This window comes from Lagopus leucura, unplaced genomic scaffold (assembly GCF_019238085.1).
Source record: "Lagopus leucura isolate 7727_CA_CO unplaced genomic scaffold, USGS_WTPT01 Super-Scaffold_100030, whole genome shotgun sequence".
Lineage (NCBI taxonomy): Eukaryota > Metazoa > Chordata > Aves > Galliformes > Phasianidae > Lagopus > Lagopus leucura.
Genome location: NW_024962281.1, coordinates 3,546,883 through 3,568,800, shown reverse-complemented (window position 1 = coordinate 3,568,800; position 21,918 = coordinate 3,546,883). Strand labels below are relative to the sequence as shown.

The following is a 21,918-nucleotide window of genomic DNA, read 5'->3' as shown; positions in this document are numbered from 1 at the left end:
CAGAAATCAAGTAACCACAGCTAATCCTTTTGCAGTATTATCCTATTTTGGCCTTTAATAAATCTGCTTTAAATTAAAGATGTGCCCAAGCCAGAAAAAACCACCTCCTTTGATGTTTTAAATGGCTCAGTGTTTGCTGCTTAAAGCTCAAAACGTGAATTCCAGAACTAGAAAAATTAGTTATTTTCCAGTGCTAAGAGGCAGACACCTCTCCTAAAGTTCCCAGGATTTATAACTTTCAAGCAAGCATTAGCACATCCTCTGCTCAAACAAAGAGGGTAAGGATTCTGAAGTCTAATACCCTACAGAACAGTTCTCCAGAAGCAGCTAGAAGTCCCCATCCAGCAGCACCTCTCACATCACCTGGATACTGGAACAAGGAATTTTACTTCTTATTTAAGTGGAGGCATGAAGAAAACTAAATTTATGCAAATACTATTATTCTTTAAGCTAGTAATTAGCTATAAGCAATGACAAATTCTCATTCCACCTTCCTGTCAAGAGGACAGCTTTTAACAATTGAACTTTGGCAGATGATTCATAATGCAAATAAGGGATTTTTTCAACCATTTCAACTTTGCCTGCAGTAGGAAAGAGTTCAATAATACCAGCTGTACACATCAAACATCCCAATAAAATGATCAGGCCATCCCTAAGGCACAGGTAACTGCCACAAGAGACACAGGAGTGCAGCTAATTGAGGGCTTTTTAAGCTCCAACCATCATATGCCAATTTGATTTGGCAGCCAAAACTGTGATTCTAATCAAGTTAGAAAAGGAGCCCTGTGATTACCATCATCAAGAATGTCAGCTTTCTCCCGAAGAAAAAAAAACAACAGTATTTGCAATCCCTATTTATTGCTAATTTCTCTTAAAAGAGTTCTCTAGCTAAATGCAAAAGAGTTCATTGCATAGGGCAATCAGCCACATAAAGTTCAAGAACAGAAAATGACTGAAACTCAGTTGTGTTACACTTGGATGTTCCTCCAAGAAAATTCTCACAGCCTTCAAGAGGCCTGGGAATGATGGGGAATTTTCCTGAATTTTCTTTCTTCAGATGCAGGGGTCTGTAGACATCATGGATAAGTGCAAGAATGCCACGTGCCTCATTGAGCTTTGGCTCCTCAGCCTGTATGATTCGACTGGCTCAAAGGTAGCAATGGGAGGAAGCCATAAGGCACAGCAACCACTGACACCAGGATGTGGCCATGACACCTGCCTGCATTTCCCTTGTCTTCTCTCAGCTGTAACACATCAATCCTACAGAGCCTGAATCAGGCCAATCTAAGAATCCTTTTAACTTCGGAGTAAACAGGACAGAAAACCCATCTCGAACATTTCTGGTGACTTAATTCAGCCCAATGGGAACCTGCCTTCTGGGTCCTACTGCACTATGAATTGACAGACAGTAGTGAATAAGACTGAAGGGCGGTACTTCAAAAGAGTTTCAACTTTTAATTATATATTTGCTGTGGAACAAAACAAATACTTCCATTTCAGACAAGCTGAATAACAACTTACTCTGATCTCTTGTAGCTTTCACCTGGAGCAGTACACACTATTTCCTTCCTTGCATTCTTCTGAATTCTCATTAACCTTTTTGTCAAGGTTGCATTAAACATGTCTTGTTAATTCACCATGTTCTTTGAGAAATCTGACATGGAAATGACAAATGCTTATCTGAAAAAACACTTCTGGTTTAATGAAGTGCATAACAAGGAACACAAAATTCTAGTTTATGACACAGGGTGAATTTGAGCTTTATTACTTCAGTGAGTTCAGCACCAAGAGCTGCTCAAGGATCTGTCCTTAAGGGAGAAGAAGAAAAGGTCAAGGATCCTGGAGAGACTAGAAGGCTTCAAGGGCTTCTCCCAGAGTTGGAGCATTTCTTCTGCTCCAGCGTGGTACTCTAAACTATGTGCACCTTCTAAATAAAAGCCTTTTACAGTTAACATACACTGCCCTTACTCTCACACTTTCCATAGGCCAAGGCACTGAATTTCTGAAACAACATCTCTTACCTTGAGGACATTCCTAGCAAGTAGTCACAAGGTAATGCAATGTATGAACTTTCATATTTAGTTAGGTTTTTCTTTTTGTGTGTGTGAGAAACATTTCTATCTTGCATAAACACCAGGCAGTTAACAAAGCATTTGTTAGTTCTCAAAAAAAAGATCCCAGAGCAGTTTAATTGACTGGTATTGATGTACTACAGCTATCCCATTAAATATATTCTGAAAAATATTCAGTAAGACAATTATGCAATGAAATTAGCATTTATATGGTTCCTTTCATCTACAAAGGAGCCCAAGTCCCATGTATTTATGAGTACAAATAATACCACTGCTGAAGTGCAGCCAATTCTACAGCAAAAATATCAAACACTGTACCAGCACATGACATGATGTGTTTTGTATGAAGATATTTAAAAAGCAGACAGATGACAACACACAATTATCCAGATTAGAGTACTTAGAATACTGAACACACACTAATACAGGAGCTGACTTTTATTTACCTGCTCAGTACAGGTAAGCCTTCTGATAATGTTTGCTTTTCTTACATACCTTCCTTGGCCAAGCAAAGTAATTCATGGACAACACATTGGATGCCCACAGACCACCTGTCAGAAACCATTGCTTGCTTTATAAAAAAGAAAATCAACCAACACAGCAGTCCTTCAGGATCTCACCGGTTCCGACTACATAAACTGGTATGAAGCAAGTCTCATCCTTTTACCTTGGGATGCAGACTTCTTATTGGCTTAGCCTTGCACTGAAAAAGATTGAGTAGATTTAATTCAGAAAAACTGGTGTCTCTTAGCAGGAAAGAAATTATTTCAAGTTGGAAAAGCCTATGACCAATGAGTTCTGTAAAAACAAAGACAAACACAAAAAAAACCCTCCCAAAACCAAACAGCAGCAAAGATAGAGCTCTGTGGCCTATACTTGCAATAGCTTAAAAAAATAGTGAGAGTTGTTCACTTATTTCTAACAGCTGAAGATAATAAGGCACAGCAGCCAGTCAAAACACTCTTCAGTTTTTCTCCAACAAGCCACCTTAAAACTAAGTTTGCTCATACGATTTTCTTAATGTAAAACTGCAGAAGCTGTTATACAGTCTGGACAGTAATACAGCAGCAGAATTAGAAATTTTATTAATATATTCACTGCCTCCAGAGGGCCAGTGTGTACGTAAGGCTTGTGACACAGACATTATTTTCTAAGGTAAATCCATCAAGAATTGCTAAGACTTATTAGTAAAACTGAGATGTTATCTCCCAAAGAACTCCCAGACTCCAAAGGTTAGAAGCGTTTTCCTGAAATATGTACAATGACCTCATAAATATTAATAGACCCTTCAAAACTGGAAAACACCACCAATTCCAGCCTACCTGTAACACTGCAGGATTGACCAAAACAGAATACAAGAACATTCCTGCAACAACTTACACCCATAGAAGCTAGGATAAAAATGCAGTTTAGAAGTCATACTGCCATGCTTCAAAAGTCCATAAAGAATTCTTGGGGAACACACACTCCATAACAGATTCAGCCTAGTGAGATGAGTTTAGTTTTCCTAGAACATGCTACAGCTCAAGAATCATAAGATTCACTTAGATAATAAACCAGTTTTTTTTTTTTTAATTGCATCAGATAACCAATCATATCCCACCAATCTTCATATTTCTATCAGCAAGAGATCTGTGGGTTTTTCCCCCCCCGTGATTCCCTTTATAAAAGCTACTTTACAGAAAAACAGGAAAGCTTTCCTGTTGTATATCCTGTGCATTTTGTTGACCAGCTAGTTACCCAATCATTGCTACGTGCATTTTCCCATTTGCCACTGATGCAAACGTTGCACTTCTTCCACACGAATGCTTGGAGCAGTTTACTTGGCTGCAGTGCTCCAGACAAAAACCCCTTTCCCACTCACAGATCTGAGACATCTCCTCAGAAGAACACATGAGTTGCCCTTCTAAACAGCAGTACATCACCTTTGCTGCACTCTCTAGTAATAATGTAAAGCATTCAGTGATGACTGTGATTTTGGAAACAGTTTATAGAATACTTCAGTATTAAGCCTCAAATCCATTTTTTGCAGTTGAAAAAGAGCTATTTGAGGTTTTACCACAACAGTACCCAAATTGTCCAGAGGATGTCACTTTTGAAATGCAAAGAATTGAGGTACATTTGCCCAAGCCCTGGCTTTCTGATTGAAGCTCCAGGCACAGCTAGCCACTGCTCAGAGGGAGGCTGGAAAATTGGGTCCTCCAGGCAGCATTGGCTGAATACCACAACAGCTCCAAATAGTCCAACAGACACTACAACACCTTTTTTTCACCTGGATTTGGGCTACAGATTAATCTGTCCCAATTGCCCCTGACAAGACTGCTTGTCTAGTGAAGCCTTCAGCCTGTACTTTGGACTAGCACCATGCCCTAGCCAAGACCTTCAAAACATTCACAACACAAGCTGTCAGGAGCGTTACATTCCCTTGTCACTTTCTAAGTATGACTGATTAGCTAAGATCAAGGCTAAACTCAGCCACAGCAAGGGCATCTAACATGAATTATACAGCTGGCTTTCCTTCCTTGTCTTACAGCTACTCTAAGGAATGTGCTTTCCCTGCATATATTTCTATTTTTTATATCCACACCATATTCAATTCTATCAGCAGTTTCCCAGAGCTGACTAGGAAAGAAGTGACTGTCTGCATGGAGGATGAACAAGTTCTAGAGAACGCCAGATTTTGGGAGGTGGTGAGAGTGCCCTCCAGGACACAGCCCAAAGCTGAAGGTGTGAAACGAGAGAGCCAGAGACGAACAACAAGCAGAAAAATCCAGACAGCACCCTCAGCAGGGAAAAGACAATGCCTAAAACGTAGCAAATAAAGCAGTAAATCCCAGAGAGTAATCTGCCACCCTGAAAGCACAGCACATATGCAATCTTAAGAGTTTTTTGCCCAAGGGAAGGAGATACTGGAGTTTCAGTGTCAGCTCACGTCTCAGGCTCTCTTCTAAAGATATCTTTAAGTTGGTCACTCAATTTACTGGTAAGCTATAAGATTTGATAATACAGTAAAGCTACCCAGTACTTTTCCTCTCAAAAAGAATTAGATAACATTTCAGACGCTGATGTACTCCCTATGACTCGTGTCAACGTAGAGATAATCAGTGATAATGAAGAGAGATTTTCCCTTATCTGTTTCTACAGAAATTTATAAAGTTCACTACAGACGGTTATTTAGAAATGGCCAGGCTCATTCAAAGCTTCCTCATTCTGCAAGTTCTATGTAGACCATGTGGGTTCTCATTCTTCCAGTGGTGGCAAAGTTTGTGATAGTGCATCAGGAGAAAAACAAAATAAAACTATTTGAAATTTAATTTCACCGTTATTTCCATTTTCATCAAATTCTAGCACAGATAGAAGGAAAAAACAGTAACTTTCCATTGAGTGCCCACTAATGGAAGGTTTGTAAGTTAAGCTAATAGAGGAGTAGTATGAAGCATCCCCATCTAGCCCCAGTACTAAGCATCAACATCTGTACAACCTCTATCAAACTTGAACAGCATTTGCATATGAAGACTCAAAAGGTTGACTGCATCTCCCTTTTTGGAGAACTGTAAGATTTCACTACACCTCGGGTGCATACATGAAACCTCAATCCATGTGTGTCTGACAAGAGTTACTGGATGAAATGAGCAGAATTAGACCAGCAGGTAAAACTAACTTTCCATTCAATGCATGCTGCATGCAAACGAGAGCGTTGAGAGATCCCCTGCCACCACACAAAATGGTGCTACCTACAGAATCACAAGCCTTCACACTATTCTTCCACAACCCTATTCAGCTTTAGATGGACCATGTTCTTTGCCTCCAACATCAGCTTCTGGGTAAGCTGCTTCATGGTAGTCAAAAGCTATGTCAGAGAGCCTGCCAGTGACCTAATTCAGCTTGAAAATAAAACATCAGGCATATCAGATAAGCATTCAAACTAAACAGAAGATTTAGAACATGCTTTCAGATTTAAGGAAAAGTGTAGTCTTTAAATTACTGCTCTGAAATTTACTGGCTTAAAATGAAAGACCCTATGGCATCCCATCAAAGAGTTACATAACTCAAGAGTGTTTTCTTTGCTCAGTGTTGCCTGTGCAAGATACATTTAAGCAATAAAGCACACTTCCAATACTAACTCTCCTATACAGGCTCTGTGATGACAGATTTCAGTTTTGAAAATAGTGATGCCTCTGTACAGGCTAGCATTCCTCTTCCATTTTCATTAGAGGTTGTTTTTTTTTTTTTCCCTAGGTGTTTTCTACCATTTATTTGTTCATTTGAACTGGAAGGCTTTTGATACTAACTTCAGAGGATTCTGGCCATGATGAACATCCTATGATCACAGGTCTGGTATCCTACACAGACACACCATATTCCCAGCTAATGCAGTGCATCAGCTGGAACAGCTTCTCACTTCAGTCCCCCCTGCAATTTAAATTGGCTACGTATGATCAGTAAACATCTTCAATCTTTCAAGCTTCTGACTGTAACTTACAGCATTTAGCCCCCTGGGCAGCAGGTGCCTCTCACTTCTTAAAAATATTAAACAAGACCAGAATTGGAATTTCTGGCAAGAAGTTTCCATTTGTGTGAAAGGCAAGATATTCCTGGAATAACTTGTTAATGGATTTTTGATCCATGCCTTGATCTACAGAGATCTTTTAGTACTTTGTCTACCCTAATTTGTGCTTAAAACATATTTTCCTCTTCCACCAGTACCTCCACAATCCCCAGTAAGAACACCTGCAAATGAAATTACTTTGCACTTTTCACAGAATTTGGCTTTATTACTTCAGATATCCTGCTTGAAGCTTATTAATTGTCCAAGTGTTGCTTTTTCCTTGCAATGATGTCGTTTCCATAGATAATTCCATTGACTAATTCTATTTGTTTCTCTTAGAGAACATTATTTCTGAGGCAGCCAAGAGAAGTAATAACAATTTATGCCATTTTTGTGACCTTTCATTTACAGCTCTATTCTAGCTAGGTCAAAATAAAAAGGTTACCCATAAAAACAGAGAGACTCTTGATTATAATCTGTGTCAAGATGTCTTGAAAAGGATTACTGACGCATTGAATCTTAATCAAAGGGTGAATATGAAGTGTGCTTTAAGCCACATCTAAACAGGAGTAAAGGTTTGGACAATTTTTACATTTCCTTTTAATGTCCTTTTATTTCACTGGAATCATATCTCATTCCCATGTGCAATTGCTAGCTATTAAAGAACCACCTCTAGCCTCAGCTTTATGTTTGGGTTTTATCACAACTACACTCTGATACTGGAAGATAAAATTATGCTACAAATATTGCAAACTGGTGACAACCAGATATTGCAAACCCATTCACAGCCATAAGGGGAGCATGTAGAAGCCATGTGAAGCATCATGCTGATCCTTTCCTTTGCCTGGTAAAAACTGGTGGAAGTAACGGGGCAAAGACACTGGAAATAGGAATTATGGGAGCCAGTATTTCACATGTTACAGTGTGGTTGCAGGGCAATTTTCAAGAACCACGAGTGCACAGCCACAGACAGACAAGAACAGGACAGAAGTCATTCCCTGCCTGAGTCCCACCAGCGGGACCAGTCCATCCACGCAGTGTTCAGGTGTGCTTGGATGTGAGTGGTGGAAGGGATGGGATCAAACAGAGGACTTGCATGGTGCTGCCATGCACTGCCCCAGGATGAGATCCAACAGCAGAAGTCCTGCAGGACAAGCCCTGGGATGTGGGCAGAACCCACATTAGAACAGCATCCTACCAATATTTTCTTGTCTTCCCTATCCTGCACAGAAATTGGATGAGAAAGCTTGTGTAACAGCCCATGCCATCCCTCCTCTGAAAGCCTCTATTCTCTATTATTAATCCCTTGCATTTCAGAACTCACTCTCATTAATGAAATGCAAATGAAGAGAAAGCTCTGTCTAGACACTGACTGAAGAGAAGCATCTCCATTCAACTTCTGAAGTTTTTAAAAGGCTTTTTACCTTTCAGTGTTACCCAAGGAAACTTTTCTTTAAAAGACATTTCAGCACTCTCTCTCCCCCTCAAATAGCTCATTTTTAAAAACTCTTTTTTTACCTGAGAACGCAGGTGTTTAAAAGTCTTTTCAGATGCCTGCTCTATCAGTCTGCAGAAATTCCAACTGAGGTCACACAACCAGCATTACTGAAATCTAAACTAGGAAGCTTCCCTTTCTCCTTTATTTCCCCACCTGCTCATTATAATCTACAGGAAAAAAAGTGAGTAACAGCTATCTAGACTTAAAGTGACCCATTTCACATTCTTTTTTCCATTTGAACAAGTAACAACAATGGAAGACAAAAGACTGTATTAAAAGGAAAATACCCTCCACTCCACTGCCACACGTTTAGAACAAAATACATCTTTTTCCCTAAGCACAGGAAAAATCAATACGAAGTATGCTTGGACCAAAGGATTTACTAGGATTACACTGCAATACCAAGTAGAGGCATCTTGTATTTCTGACAAACCGTGATCCTCTCTCCCTACATATTTATTCACAGAAGCAACACATTAAAATGAAAGGAGAAATAGGTATCATTGGAAAACCGTCTAAGTTACATGGAAATAAGAATTAATGCATATAACTACAAAGAGCTTAAACTATTTTCACTGCTTTTGTCTATTAAGTTTGTCACTGATGAACAGCAGGTGAAAGGCAACCAGTGAAGCTCTCCATTTCTGTTTTATTCCAGGGAAAAAATCTCAGTGGATCAGAGGAGCCTGCTTGTATCATCTAATTAACAATGACTGCATACAGGTCCAGTATGTAGAAATTATCCTGCAAGCAATGGAACTACAGCAGTCTTTCTCTTGCGAGTTTGTCCCTTACATCTTCCCACTCGCACTGTAACAGCATCCCCACTTTCCTCTCTCTCCCACAGACTCTAACCCAAAGCCACCTACTCCCCACCCACCTCCCAAGCCCTCTGCAGTTGATCACAGCAATGCTCACAGAGTCATCTCCAAACCCTCAACTCCTTCCTGCCATTTCCTGAGGATAATATCAACTCAATTTCTTTTTCACACCAACTACACTTAATATGATGTGTTTATTTTAGGCATTACTGTTTCAAACCCAGTTTATTTGTACATCTAAACACCACAGAACTCCCAAATATGAGAAATGCATTCACTTGTGCACTTCATGCCACACTGGCAACACGTTGAGTAACGTCAGCCTCCAGATGCACTTTCTGGTCTATACTAAAGGGGCACATTTGAGTGCGATGCATAATATGAAGAAAATACACAAAAATCCCATTACTGTTAATGGAGACTATATGCATCGCACCTCCCACATGCTTTAAAAATGATGCCTCACAGAATCACTTTAAATAGCCCATATTCTACACAGCATGAACCTGTTATCTAAAAACTATTCTTTTGCCTGCTCTATTATAAAGGGACAAGAGACAGTTTACAGAGAAAAAGCCTCACAGCTTCAGCCTCCCTGACTCACAAGCCTTTTCTTATTTCTTTTGCATACTAAAAATATATAGCAGTCTGCATCACTCAAATAATCTAATTTTTCCATCCACCTTCATTAACATTGCTGGCTGAAGCCAATTACAAATGCCTTAAGGCTCCTAGCCTCATAAGCATCGTGTGACAGGTCAGATTTTATTGTTTGCTCCATCCATCACTACTGACACAGTAATTCAAAGTACACAAGACACAGTCTACTTGCTGCTTTCTTCTTTCTCCCTATGCAGCTGCTGCAATTTTAATGTAGAAGCTTATTAAGAAGTACATCGTCTTCTGTCATTCTGTGCTGGCTTCAACCACATATTTAAAAAGAAAAAAGCCCCAAGTTATGTTTTTCCTCTAATTACATCTAATGCTCTCTCCTTTGGGGTTAATGTGCTCAAGCAAGTCATTGCTGGTGATGTGCTTGAGCAACAAATGCATTTTATAGCAGTCTAATGTAATTTGGTAATGAGTATTCAAAAAATGAGAATTCAGCCACAGAACCACCACTACCAGGAAAGACATCTCTGAATGACCTGGAAAACAAACTGAGGTACCTGATTTATAAAACACAAATTATATTGCAATGTCTTCCAGCCTAACAACCGGTACCTAAATTCATTATTCAAGATGTTAATGTAATGCAGTCATATTAAAACATGAGCTGAAGATTAAATTAAAAACATTCCATAAAAGAGCTGTTTTTCCAAGTTTTTGGAATACTGAGCAGCCAACAGCAGGGACGTTGCATATAATTCTAATTACTGGCATTAGTTATCTTACTGCTTAAAATAAACACTGCTCATTGCCTTCAGTGTAGTAGAGCCATTGAATCATCAAGAAGAAACTCAGTAAGATTAACATTAGGTGTTCAGTGAGTTGGCCTCTTCAACACCAGTCTTTGCTGTGTAAATAAAGTAATCTAACTGACAAACAAGAATCTAGATTAAAAATTCAGCATACTATAAATTCCTCTAACAAAAGCTGGAGATAACTCAAGGTTTTATAATGGCTTGGTAAAGAGAATTTAGAATGTGTGACTAAAAAAAATAATGCAAAACACCTCACAGTCGTACACCTTATATTCTTCTGATCTGGAACAAGTGAGATGTGAACATGAGCAGCCACATTATTACATGGCAGTTCTAAACACTAAACTCTGGGATTATTTATAGGTAAGTGAAATTAATATACCCATTCTAAGATACTTTTAAGTGAATCCTATCAATCAAATTGCAATATGTTCAAATGAGTTCCACAAAAGCAGCATAGCATGCTCCACAAATGGTGGTTCTTTGGCTTATTTAGAGATTATCCTGTGGGAGCACAGATGAAAGTCAAGGCAACAACAACAAAATCCTGCTCTTCTGCAGCACACACAAAAAGAGGTCTTTCAGTTACCTTACAGAGTCACACAAGTGTTATCAGCCATTAAGGAAAACGGACTTGTAAAGAATTTAAGGCAACTGGATGTGAGAGAAGCATCTTTATGCCACCTGAAGCTTCATCTCTTCCTCTCACTCAGTGATGGTAAGCATTCGTTCAGAAATCTTAAGGTTATTCACTTCTGCACAGGTTCTTATGCTGCACTTCTCAGCATGATATTTATGTTCACCTACTGCAGTTACACATGGAGAATGTGTTGTGTTGTTTTTTTTTCTTTAAGAGAATTCAGAAATATTTTTTATAAATTCATTACCAACATGAAAAATTAATTAGTCAATCTTCATTTGTAGAAATGCATGAAAGCTTCCCCCCAACACTGAAGGGATAGCAGCAGTGTCTGAAGGAGCACTGCGCCCTGAGCCACAGCAATTTCTCACTCATTTACAAATACTCTAACCTTGCAGCATGACCAAGTAGACTTTACCCACAAGAACTGCCCAGAGCTCTTTTCCTCTATTTGTTGATTGAGGATTATTTCAGCTGTTCTCACAATCCATACTACGCCAGGTGAAAATTTTTGTGAACATGCATATGTATATTCTTGGGATTTAGTTGGAAAGCTGTCTCAGAAGTAGCCACAACACACAGATCAGCAGTTACGTAAGCCTGCTTGCTCTGAGTTATGATATGAAACTGATAGAGGATTGTTTGGGATTTTGAGTTTACTATCTGACATCACTAAAAAGCAGACACTTCTCTACCTCAACATAAAACTAAGTGGGATTTGAAAGGAAACTCAGGAATTTGCTCAATCACATGGTTGTTTGACACAGAAATGCCTTTGATAATAAGCTAATCAATGACCAGTAGCACAGCTGGAGTGATGATAAGACCTGTGGTGCTGGAGCACATCGCATCCATCTACAAACAAGCAGTTAAAACTGGGGACAGTAGCTCAGCTTAGATCCCAGAGCAGGATTTCGTTGGCTTATTCATGACAACACATTTGAGTCTACCACTTTCTAACCTTGAGAGGATAACAATACTGATAGCAAATAACTACACCTGTTTTATCTTGACAGTACATGTCACCAAAAGTCTTTTTAAAAGGACAAACATCACTGTAGCTCACCCCACAGAAACTTGGGAATAGAGCTGTGCAGGAGTGACTTACTGTAGTCTCCCACAAGTGCTCGGCACTCAGGACATGGATTTTCCACATCTCATTTGACACCAGGGAAACTCAGACTAAGAGGTGAAGGGATACATTTTCCAAGTCACAGATGGTGCTTAAATGCCATCTGTGCCTTTCAAAATCCACCCTTGGGTAAGCTGATGAAAGCCATCCCATCCTTCCCCAAGTAAGAATTGAGACCAACTTCATTCCCAATTCTCTGCTTCTACTTTGAAACCACGCTGAGAAAAATATGTAAATAAACAATGGGACATCCTGGGATAGAGAGCACTTGATCAAACAGCATGGCTCAGTTCATGCTTCAGGCTGAATGAACTTTGCAGCTGCTGTAGGCGCAGTACAGTGCTCCATGTTTTACCTTCCAAAGGACAAGGTTTGGTATCTAGGACTTGTTTATGCACTAACAAGTTCACATCACTTTTGGTTTGAGTCTCGCTGCCCCAGGTCACGGGCAGAGGGAAATTCTATCTTGCTGGGAGTACAGAGTCCAGCTGTGACCTACACAAGGGAATTCCTCACTCAGCTGATGATCAGACAGATTTACTGCTTGCCAAGCCTCTGCTGTGTCTTCTATCAGGAATTGCATTAGCTGTGTTCTCAGAAAGGCTGAGTACCCATCGCATAAAACACAGGCAGTGTAGCCTGTGCAGAAACCACAGCTGAACAGCAGCACCCCATGCTTAAGGCATGGATAACCCAGCCAACACTTGGATTATGAAAAATCTGACCATACTGCACTACATTCTCAATGTTCAGACACTACAAGTGCTCATTTATTTTTCTTCTGAATGCAGACTCCTCCTAGTTAAATGCAGCAGCTCTCACAATAAGCACATTTAACTAGCAGCAGCTGGTTATTTTGGCCATTATTTTGTCTCCCATTTCAAGATTGCTGGAAAATCATTTCTCTTGCATATCTCTTAATATCAAATTTGTTACCTGATGTTATGACAACAGGAGGTGATTTTTCCATTTTCAAACAAAGGCACGATCACAGATTTAATTAGTTTGCAGTGATTTAATTAAAATTTGCAGAACAACAATGTACCTAATTAGAAGCATAATAATTATACCAATGTACCTTTCATCTTTGAAGGCTACATTAGTCATTGAGGTGGTATGTTTTGTAATTTAAGACCATTCTTATTTTCATTTTCTGATTAGTTAAGTGCAGTCACTGTCATGTTCAGGTAATTGCTTTATTAACTAGCTTAATTAAACTTCCTGTAAAACTGACAGCTACACAGTTATTCTTAATGTGCTGCTGACAAAAACATTAACTAATTACACAGTGCTCTTTACAGAGCTTACTTACCTCACCAGCTTAATCCACTAGTGCCTTAAAGAGCTTTGAACACTGACTACAATGTACTGTAGAAATGTTTTGTGTTGTTGAAGCATTAAGCAGAGCTCTTCATACCCAGGAAACAGCAACCACTCTTTACAAGTTTGTAAGAGTGCAGAGGGTGCACATTTGTAAGAACACTCAAGCAGGAAGAGGACTCTGAAATTTTAGCCTAACGTAAAGCACTGGTAGTTCAAAATTGACATAAAGCTGATTGAGTTTCTCTAGCACTTCATCCTGCAAGTCCAACAGGCACCAAGACTTATTGGTTCAAATCGTATATGAGGACTGAGGAGCTACAGACCACATCTCCCATCTGCATTCAGTGTTTGCCATATCCAGACATGGAGATGTCTGACACAACTTCAGAATCACGCCCACCATAGAACACATTTGTTATATGGAAAACAAACCAATAAGAAAAAACAGACCTTGATTCCCATCAATTTCAGCACTTTAGAAAGCTGTAAAATAACCCAGATCAACAACTGAAGCAAGTTTTGAAATGGTTCAGAAACATAAATTTTAATACCTAAATGTTGCAGACAATGAAGCAGTACAACTCTCATATATGAAAATAAATCTAAATAGAATTGGTTTTAATAAGGCTTTTTTAAAAAAATGGATTTTCAAGAAAATCTGCTATGCTGGCGGATGCTTGAACCCAATGCAGGATGATAGAGTAAGGAATGTGATTCAATTTCATGCTTTTCATCTGCACTATCAGTTGCTGAGTGCCTCTAGAGATGACCAGCTATAACACCATGTCCCAGGAATGATGTTCAAAAATAAGCCACTGCTGGGTCTATAACATTTCCCTTGCTGCTGTGGGAATGGCTGTCTTTAAAGAATCCTAATCCCTTCAGTCAATGGGGATAGGCACAGATAGTCCCCTGAATCATTTGTGCTGTAATTAATGTAAGTAAAATGCTTTCTTCTAAAACACCATCTCCAGAGAAAGCACTGGAACGGTGAGACAGCCTGAGGATTAGCAAACAGTGCAAACCAACAGGATGACAACGCCTTTATTATGTGGCTATATAGTCTGTACGACTGCAAGATTTTGCTATCCAGGCAACAGCAACTAAGACATCATTTGGAAGAATAACAATTAAAAATGCATTCTAGGTTCCTTTTCTGGAACTGAACCCTTAATGATTTCTTGAAGTTTCATGAAAAAATTGAACAAACCAAACCAGAAGTCCTCCATCTTCCACATGCTTTATCAAATATCATTCTGGATCAGGTTCTGCAGTCTTAATTTTGCTTTAAAGGTCTGAAATTAAACTTTGAAGAAATAGACTTTATGGTAAAAAAAAAAAGTAAAAAAAACAATTGAGATAGTGGCAGTGAATGCAAAATGTACAAAAATGATTTAAGCAGGATGACCAGGTACGCATCAAAGGCTATTTACTATAGATTTGCTCATTTTCTATTCTCTAGAGTCCAGAGGTAAAAAGGTGATTTCAAAACAAGCTTAATTTTAATCCCTGATGCCAATTCTGCATTACAAAATAAATACCTGAGAGTATTAAGGAGTAGTTTATTTAACAGGCAACTTAGAATCATTTAATGGACACTGTATGTGCAAGAAAATTTCTGCTGATTTGCTGCTTTGGCTATGCAAATCCTTCAGCCAGAACAGGAGACAGCCTTAAATGAATTAGCTGTGGCAGCATTTTAATATCGGCATCTGTTAGTGGATGAAGTCTCAAGCTGCCCAACTGAGAATGGAGCATAACAGTGCACCACCTTGCCTGTGTCACAGCAGTCAGTTCTCCCCCCTTGATCTTTTCGTTTCCCTGGATATTTCAGAGGCTCTGTTTGGATTTTAAAGGGAAGTTTTACTGACTGTCATTTTACCTTGGATGTAGAAAGAGAAGAACACTTTAGAGGCACTCCCTAAACATGACTTCCAACGCCTGAAGCACTGTTTATGGAACATGCATCTAAGACATGGAAGGCTTTATTTGATAATAAGAGATCTGGACTGCTGAATGACTGTGAAGACAGTTTCTTTTATTGAATCAAGCCCTAAGGTGCTCATATTTTTAGTATAACAATGAGCCAATTTATCCCTGCTGGGTTATGGGAATTTTCTTTTTTATAGTACCATATACACTGCATCTGGCACACAAGAGCGTTAAAAGATGTAAACAAATTGCTATATGTTAACAACACAGTCTGAGAAACAAATAAAACCAAGGAGAACTGCCCATCACAGAGCAATGACACTGCCACGTTGTTTTAACAGTTGAGGACCAAACGTAAAACAAGAAATACCCTGAAACCTTGAGTGAGCAACACATTTTGGACAAACAAATTTGTTGTGTTGTTGTGTTATTGGAAGCGTTCTACTTCACTAGCAAGAACAAACTATTTTGAGAGACACGAATCATGACAGCCATAAAATCCTGGGTTGTCATTCCAATCTGACGTTTGTCAGATGTGTAAGAAAATGTCAATTTATCAGCACTTTTTACACAAGAAAGAGCTGAAGCAGACTCTAATTTAACGCTGCCTGTTGGCTATAACTATCACATCTTTATATTCCATCCACAGCTAAAAGGTCTGCAAGGCACAAGCAGAACTTACCTTGGTAGTGTACGTATGTCCATCGGAGCCGCAGACAGGGCTGGCATGCACAGTGGGGCATGGCTTGCATTTCACCATGTTAGCTGGTCCAGCCCAGTGCTTCTGAGCTAAGTTCCCTTTCTTTTGTCGAATGCTGTAAAGCAAGAGACATCAGGTTTTTTGAACACGCTTGTGTGAAACAGAAGAATTCTCTGAAGAAAGCACAGCCTGGTTTTCAACACAGCATTCATTTAAAGCAAGTGAATTAAATATAGCTCCTAACAATGCTTCTAAAACACAGCATATTCTTGCAGACAATCTAAAAGTCATAAATTATTATCCACTATTAGACTAACAGTGCTTGGCAGGTTCATTCTGATAGCATTTTGTTAAACCACACAAGAATTGCTGAAGAAGGCAGCACCTTCATTGAGCTGCCAAATTCAAGCCTGTAACTTATGGCCAGGCAGCTCCATAGACGCCTAACACTTCTCCTCTTCAGGGAACAGAAAGTTATTAAAAGCATTATGAAAATAAATTATTGTTAAGGTTGAGTTCAGATTAAAAGCAGGCTGCAACAATTTGAGAGCAAAATTGCTTCAAAAAAGATTACATTAGGGTAATAAAAATTTACAGACAGATAGAAATCAAATAACTTTGTACATGTAGTAGCATTCTTAACATTCCAACTTCTGTACAGCTGCTATGCTCAGACCAATGGCAGTGCCACCAGGAGCACCAGAGTGACAGCATCTCCAACTACACAAGCATTTGTTCCACAATGAACTTAATTATTACATTAAAAATGAGTATGAAATGACATCTGCTTTGGAAACTTACAGCAAACCACTTGGAATTGATTCTGATTAATGGCTCATTTTCCTATATTAACGAACTACTTGGCTGATGCAACATTTACTAATTATCATCAGCATACTGCTGTAAGCTGATTCAAAGTTCACTTCATAAACCACAAGCCAAAGTTACAGTACAGATACGTTTAGGCCACGAGCATTTGTCTCTCACTTGATAAAAATTTACAAGGAAAGGGAAAGCATCACATCAACTTTGCTGGAGACTTAAGAAAAATAACGGCCATCTGTTCCCATACTACAGTTAAAAAACAATATGATACAGTGATTCAGCTAGAAATCTATTCCAATGCACTGCTGAACAACCTTATCACAGCTTTAGAAAAATAAACACGGATATTTTAAAGCAATTTCACTACAGCTTGCAATTTGCAACACAATACTGACTGATGTAATGACACATTCAGTTGCTAAAATAATGAAAATTCTATTCTTTCATCTGGGTTCAAGTTTTCTCCCAGTCTAACCTTTGTCTCAGAGATGACTAGATCTGTAAAGAAGATTATGTCCACAGAAGGAATCCAATCATGATATCACAAACTATGAAAATAGAAGCAAAGTATTAAAGACTGAATTCCCCTGTTATTTTGAAGAAGTTTTCTTAATCCGCAGAGCAGCATCCTTCCTTCAGATGCATTCTGCCTTGCTAGGTTACCAGCGCACCACATGCTGAACACCACAGATACGGGGTTGCTTAGCTCTGAAACTCAGCAGATACATTCTCTGTGGTGCTGGGGCTGTACAAACCACATCTTGAATTTTTCTGACTTCTCCATAGTCCCCTGACCCCCAACAGTGTTCTTTTACTAAGAGTCAATGTAAGTTTGGATGTAGTAAGGGACACTGATGAACGACCAATGGAGACACAGGACACAGAAGTGCTGCTCTCCCTTTGGAGCCTTTGCCATGATCTCAGAAGAAAAGTCTTGTCTGTCTTTTGAGCAATTTTACATAAAATTTTAGGTCACAGAAAAACAGTTAAGAAATGCTAAACTTGAAACATTGTATAATGCTGTAATCATAGAATGGCCTGGGTTGAAAAGGATCATCTAGTTTCAACAGCCCTGCTATGTGCAGGGTTGCCAATCACCAGACAAGGCTGCCCAGAGCCACATCCAGCCAGGCTTTATGATGGAAAGCACAGCCATCCTACTGGGATGGCACAATCCTAGGCTGCAGCAAACGTAGACAGCAGCCATAGACACAGAAACCAAAGAAGAAAAACTACTTACCTGTGGAAGGCCTCAGGTGCACAGGGACCTCCAGGGAGATACCTTCACCTCCACTGCCAACCCTTAAATGAGGGCTGGGAAGGGGTGGATCCGGGCTCCATCCCTTCCAGTCACTCAGCCGCATTGCATGCACCTGAGCTCCCCTGGGCTGGCCCTGCCTTCCCACCAGCTGCTCAATCACTGCTTCAGGCTGTGGCTTAGCATTTCTGCTACAATTTCGCAAAGCCATCAACCACAAAACATTCAGGCTGAAGATGAGTGACTGTACTAACAAGCACCTGATCAAAATTAAATGCTGACTGAAGTCCTTAACTAGACTGATGTCACTCAAAAGCCTCAAGGTCTTGTGATTTGTTAGACAAGCCTAAAATACATCACACAGTATTTGTGGACCAAGGTATGTCCCTTATACCCTTCACAGAAATGCCTTCACCAGGAAGCTCAGCCTGACTTGCACAGAACTATAGCCTCCACTTCCCTGCTTCTGTTTTGGCCACTTCAACCTTGGTACTACAAAGCCACTGTTTACTACAAGATTTTTAGAGAGCCAGTCATGTTTTCCACTCTTCCATCCTCACTTAAAGAAATAAAATAATTAAAGGCTGTCCAGTTCATGTTATTTCAGCAGATAATGAAGTCTGGCCTTTTACACCATTTTACTGAAAATAAAGAGAACAAACACAGCCTCAGGACTAAAGTCTGTTCCTGAAGTCAATGGTGAACCATGCAAGTGACAGCTTAACCTACTCACATCCCCTAACCAGAATGGTTTCACCTGTACTCAAAGCATTTCATTTACAGAGCTGGATGGGCACAGCACTGCTCGTCCCCATTTCATCATCAGACTCATTTTTTGATATTAAGGGGAAACTTACTCTCTCAAAACAGGGGAGTACTTAATAACAGGAAGAATTCACAGTGCAGTATGTCCCAAAGCATTTTGTTCTTTCCAAAGGAAAAAAATTCAAGTTAGCAAGTTCAGAAGCAAGGGATTACTGCAAGAAATCTGCAATGATTGCTACCACCTGGGCTTGTGATTTAGCTGGCAGTGCAGCTCAGTGGCCATTTTGGTTTCAAGAAACAATTTTGGTTTCAAAAATAACCTTATCCTTTTAAAACTACAGCTCTGCCAAAAACATCAGCACAAAACATCACTGCATTTGAAGAAAGCCACAAATTGTTTTTTTCAGCTTGGTTGAGTGAGAAATAGTTGAAAGTTTTCAGTGGATGCCCAGATCTCCCTCCTTGCCTTCAATACCAAAAACACAGGTAAGCAGTCACATCCAAGAAAGGGTCATTTTTTTCCCCAAAAAAGTAAACTTTTTTTTTTTCCCTGGAGTGCCATTTTGAGAGGCAAGATAAGAGTTCTGGAAGCTGTTCTAGCCTCTAACCCCTAACAACACATCAAACATCCAAACAAACAAATTAAAACCTAGACAAGAATGTTGGCTGCCACACGCAGACAGCATGCAAATCCCTTCTCAATGGAAGGGCACATTCACACACTCCTGGAGCATGTTTTGCTATGCTAATCATCTTGTTTTAGAGTAAATATGTCAGGAGCAAGGCAGGCCAAAACAAATTAAACCCTGGTTGTTTGTTTTTTCCTGACAACCAACTTTAATCCTGCTTCATGACTCAGAGTTGAAAGGATCCACTACAAATCACTGGAAAGTAACCACTATGCAGAGAGAACAAATCGAGGGCAAAAGTCCACCACGTTTATAAAAACAACTAAACCAAACGTATTTCATACTCTAGGAGGTATATGGGACTGCCTGAGCTTTAATATGAACAGAAAAACACTGGCCGCCTTCACTTTTCAGGCTGATGAACTGAAAAATGTAAGATTTAAGGTGCAGTTAAGCCTACAGAACTTAATATCTAAAAATTTCACTGCATAAAGAAGTTTTAGCATCTGAAAACACTCACGCTTTAGCACAAGGAAAACACAGATTGACTCAGCTCCATTACTCACCATACAGACATAATACTTACCACGTGCTGTGAAAACGTAGGGGAACCTCATGGAGGAAGATGAAACGTGCAGCAAGATTTCCAGACACACTCATTCCACCCCATGCTCCCCTATGCCACAGACCTACACCCCAGCACTACTCTTCCTATCTCAAACTTCTGTTGCAGAAAAGACCAGAAACTTTGACTCCACCCAGAGTTTATTGCTTCCAGGTGTGCCTGGGGAGCCAGAAGCCAAGCCCCAATTAGAGCTGAAGTGTGCAGCTGGCAGCCCTGCTAATCCCGGAGCCCCATCACACCTGGCATACAGCAGCGGCTCTGCAGCTCTTGCTGCTGGGACAGCCTGCCAGCAGGGTTTGAGCTCTGCCTTCCATTTGGCAGAAGTTTGTCTAATTGAACGACCAAAACGTTGCGCTTTATGGTTATAGTTTTGAAAATAATAATAATAACAAAAAAAGTGTAATTCCTGCCCAACAGTGCTGCTTGTGGTTCTCGTTTTTGCTTGTAATGGTTCTTAGTGTGTGTATATACGAAAAGCCCATTGGCAGGCCAAGACCAAAATGGAGGCTGTTGCTCAACAATGATATTTTGTGTGAAAACTTTTGCAAAATGCTTTTGCATTTTAGATAGGTATTAGGCAAATATTCTTAAGTTTATTTGCCTTTGATGATGCAGGGAAAATTTAAAAACTTTTTGGTGTAAAATTTTTATGGGGAATATTTTGTCTTTTAAGATCACACTCAGCCTTGTGTTCAATTGAAAGGGATCAACAAACAGCATCATCTGCAGTATGGAGATATGCATGTATCCATGGAGTATGGATATATATGCAGTTGAGCAAAAGGTGTAAGAAGTAAGCAGATTTTCACCCCACCCTTCAAATTATTGCACAAAGTTCATTTTCTTATCATTTACTGAATGAATTGATAGACTTAGAATCATTTATTTGAGAAGGCAATGTCGTCTTAGCCCTGTTCTGGATCTCATCTCTCCTGTTGATGGACTATAGGTGTGCTGGATATTGCATGATATAACTATGCAATGTATAAAGACATGAAGTTAAAGGTAGCGCCTTATAGATTTGATACGGAATATCTCAATTTAGAATATCAGCTTTTAACTTCGAGACAAAAGCTTTTAAGAGGAAATGAACATATTGTGTTTTAGTAAGCTGCATATTTTAGCTACATAAACTAATGACAGTAAGTCAGAAAAAAATCAGAAAATTTAATATGGCAAAGTATATCAATTTTTTTGCTTCAATAAATGTGTCATTTCACTGCCAGCTAAAAACAGCCAAAATATCAACAGATTATACAAGCAAGACCGATTCTGTGCTTTTATGTAATTACATTTGATCTTCCAAGTGCAAATTCAATTCCAGCTGTCAATGAACTTTAATATTAATAAAGAAATAAAATGCAGTAGATTTCATGCTTTTCATCCAGAATGCCTACCATCGTAGCTATATTTCTTCTCTCGTATTTTTCATACAAATATAAAGTTTAAAATGGAGATTATTTACAAAATCTACGAAATTTACTTTTCTTTCCCTCACCCCCAAATTTGCAAGATTAAGGCTATGTTACTCCTGTTCAAGACTGGCTATTCCCAAAGGCATGTGCAACATATTAGCAGTTAGTTAGCAGTGACGATTTTAGTCCACTTAAGTCAGGCTCCTTTGAGCATGGGCTGGCAGGGTTTTATTTTGAAAGTGCTGCCAAAGTTTTGGGAGGAAGCAGACAGTAGGTAAAAAGTTCTTCCTTTGGACTTTAGAATGTACTT

The 21,918-nt window shown here is 39.3% G+C and overlaps 1 protein-coding gene across 2 annotated transcripts in view; it reads right to left on the bottom strand.

Annotated features, from left to right (window-relative positions):
• Positions 1-21,918, bottom strand: part of SPOCK1 (SPARC (osteonectin), cwcv and kazal like domains proteoglycan 1) — a 257,009-nt gene that overhangs the window by 69,506 nt on the left and 165,585 nt on the right. Inside the window, exons 1-2 of one of the 2 annotated variants that reach the window (XM_042881788.1) lie at positions 20,155-20,288; positions 16,074-16,206 (exon numbers count right to left, since the gene is read on the bottom strand). In XM_042881788.1, coding sequence (XP_042737722.1) covers positions 16,074-16,206; positions 20,155-20,228 — 207 coding nt within the window. In that variant the 5' untranslated portion in view covers positions 20,229-20,288. Of the gene's footprint in view, positions 1-16,073; positions 16,207-20,154; positions 20,289-21,918 lie in introns of those variants that run through there. The other variant, XM_042881785.1, reaches the window with a different exon arrangement.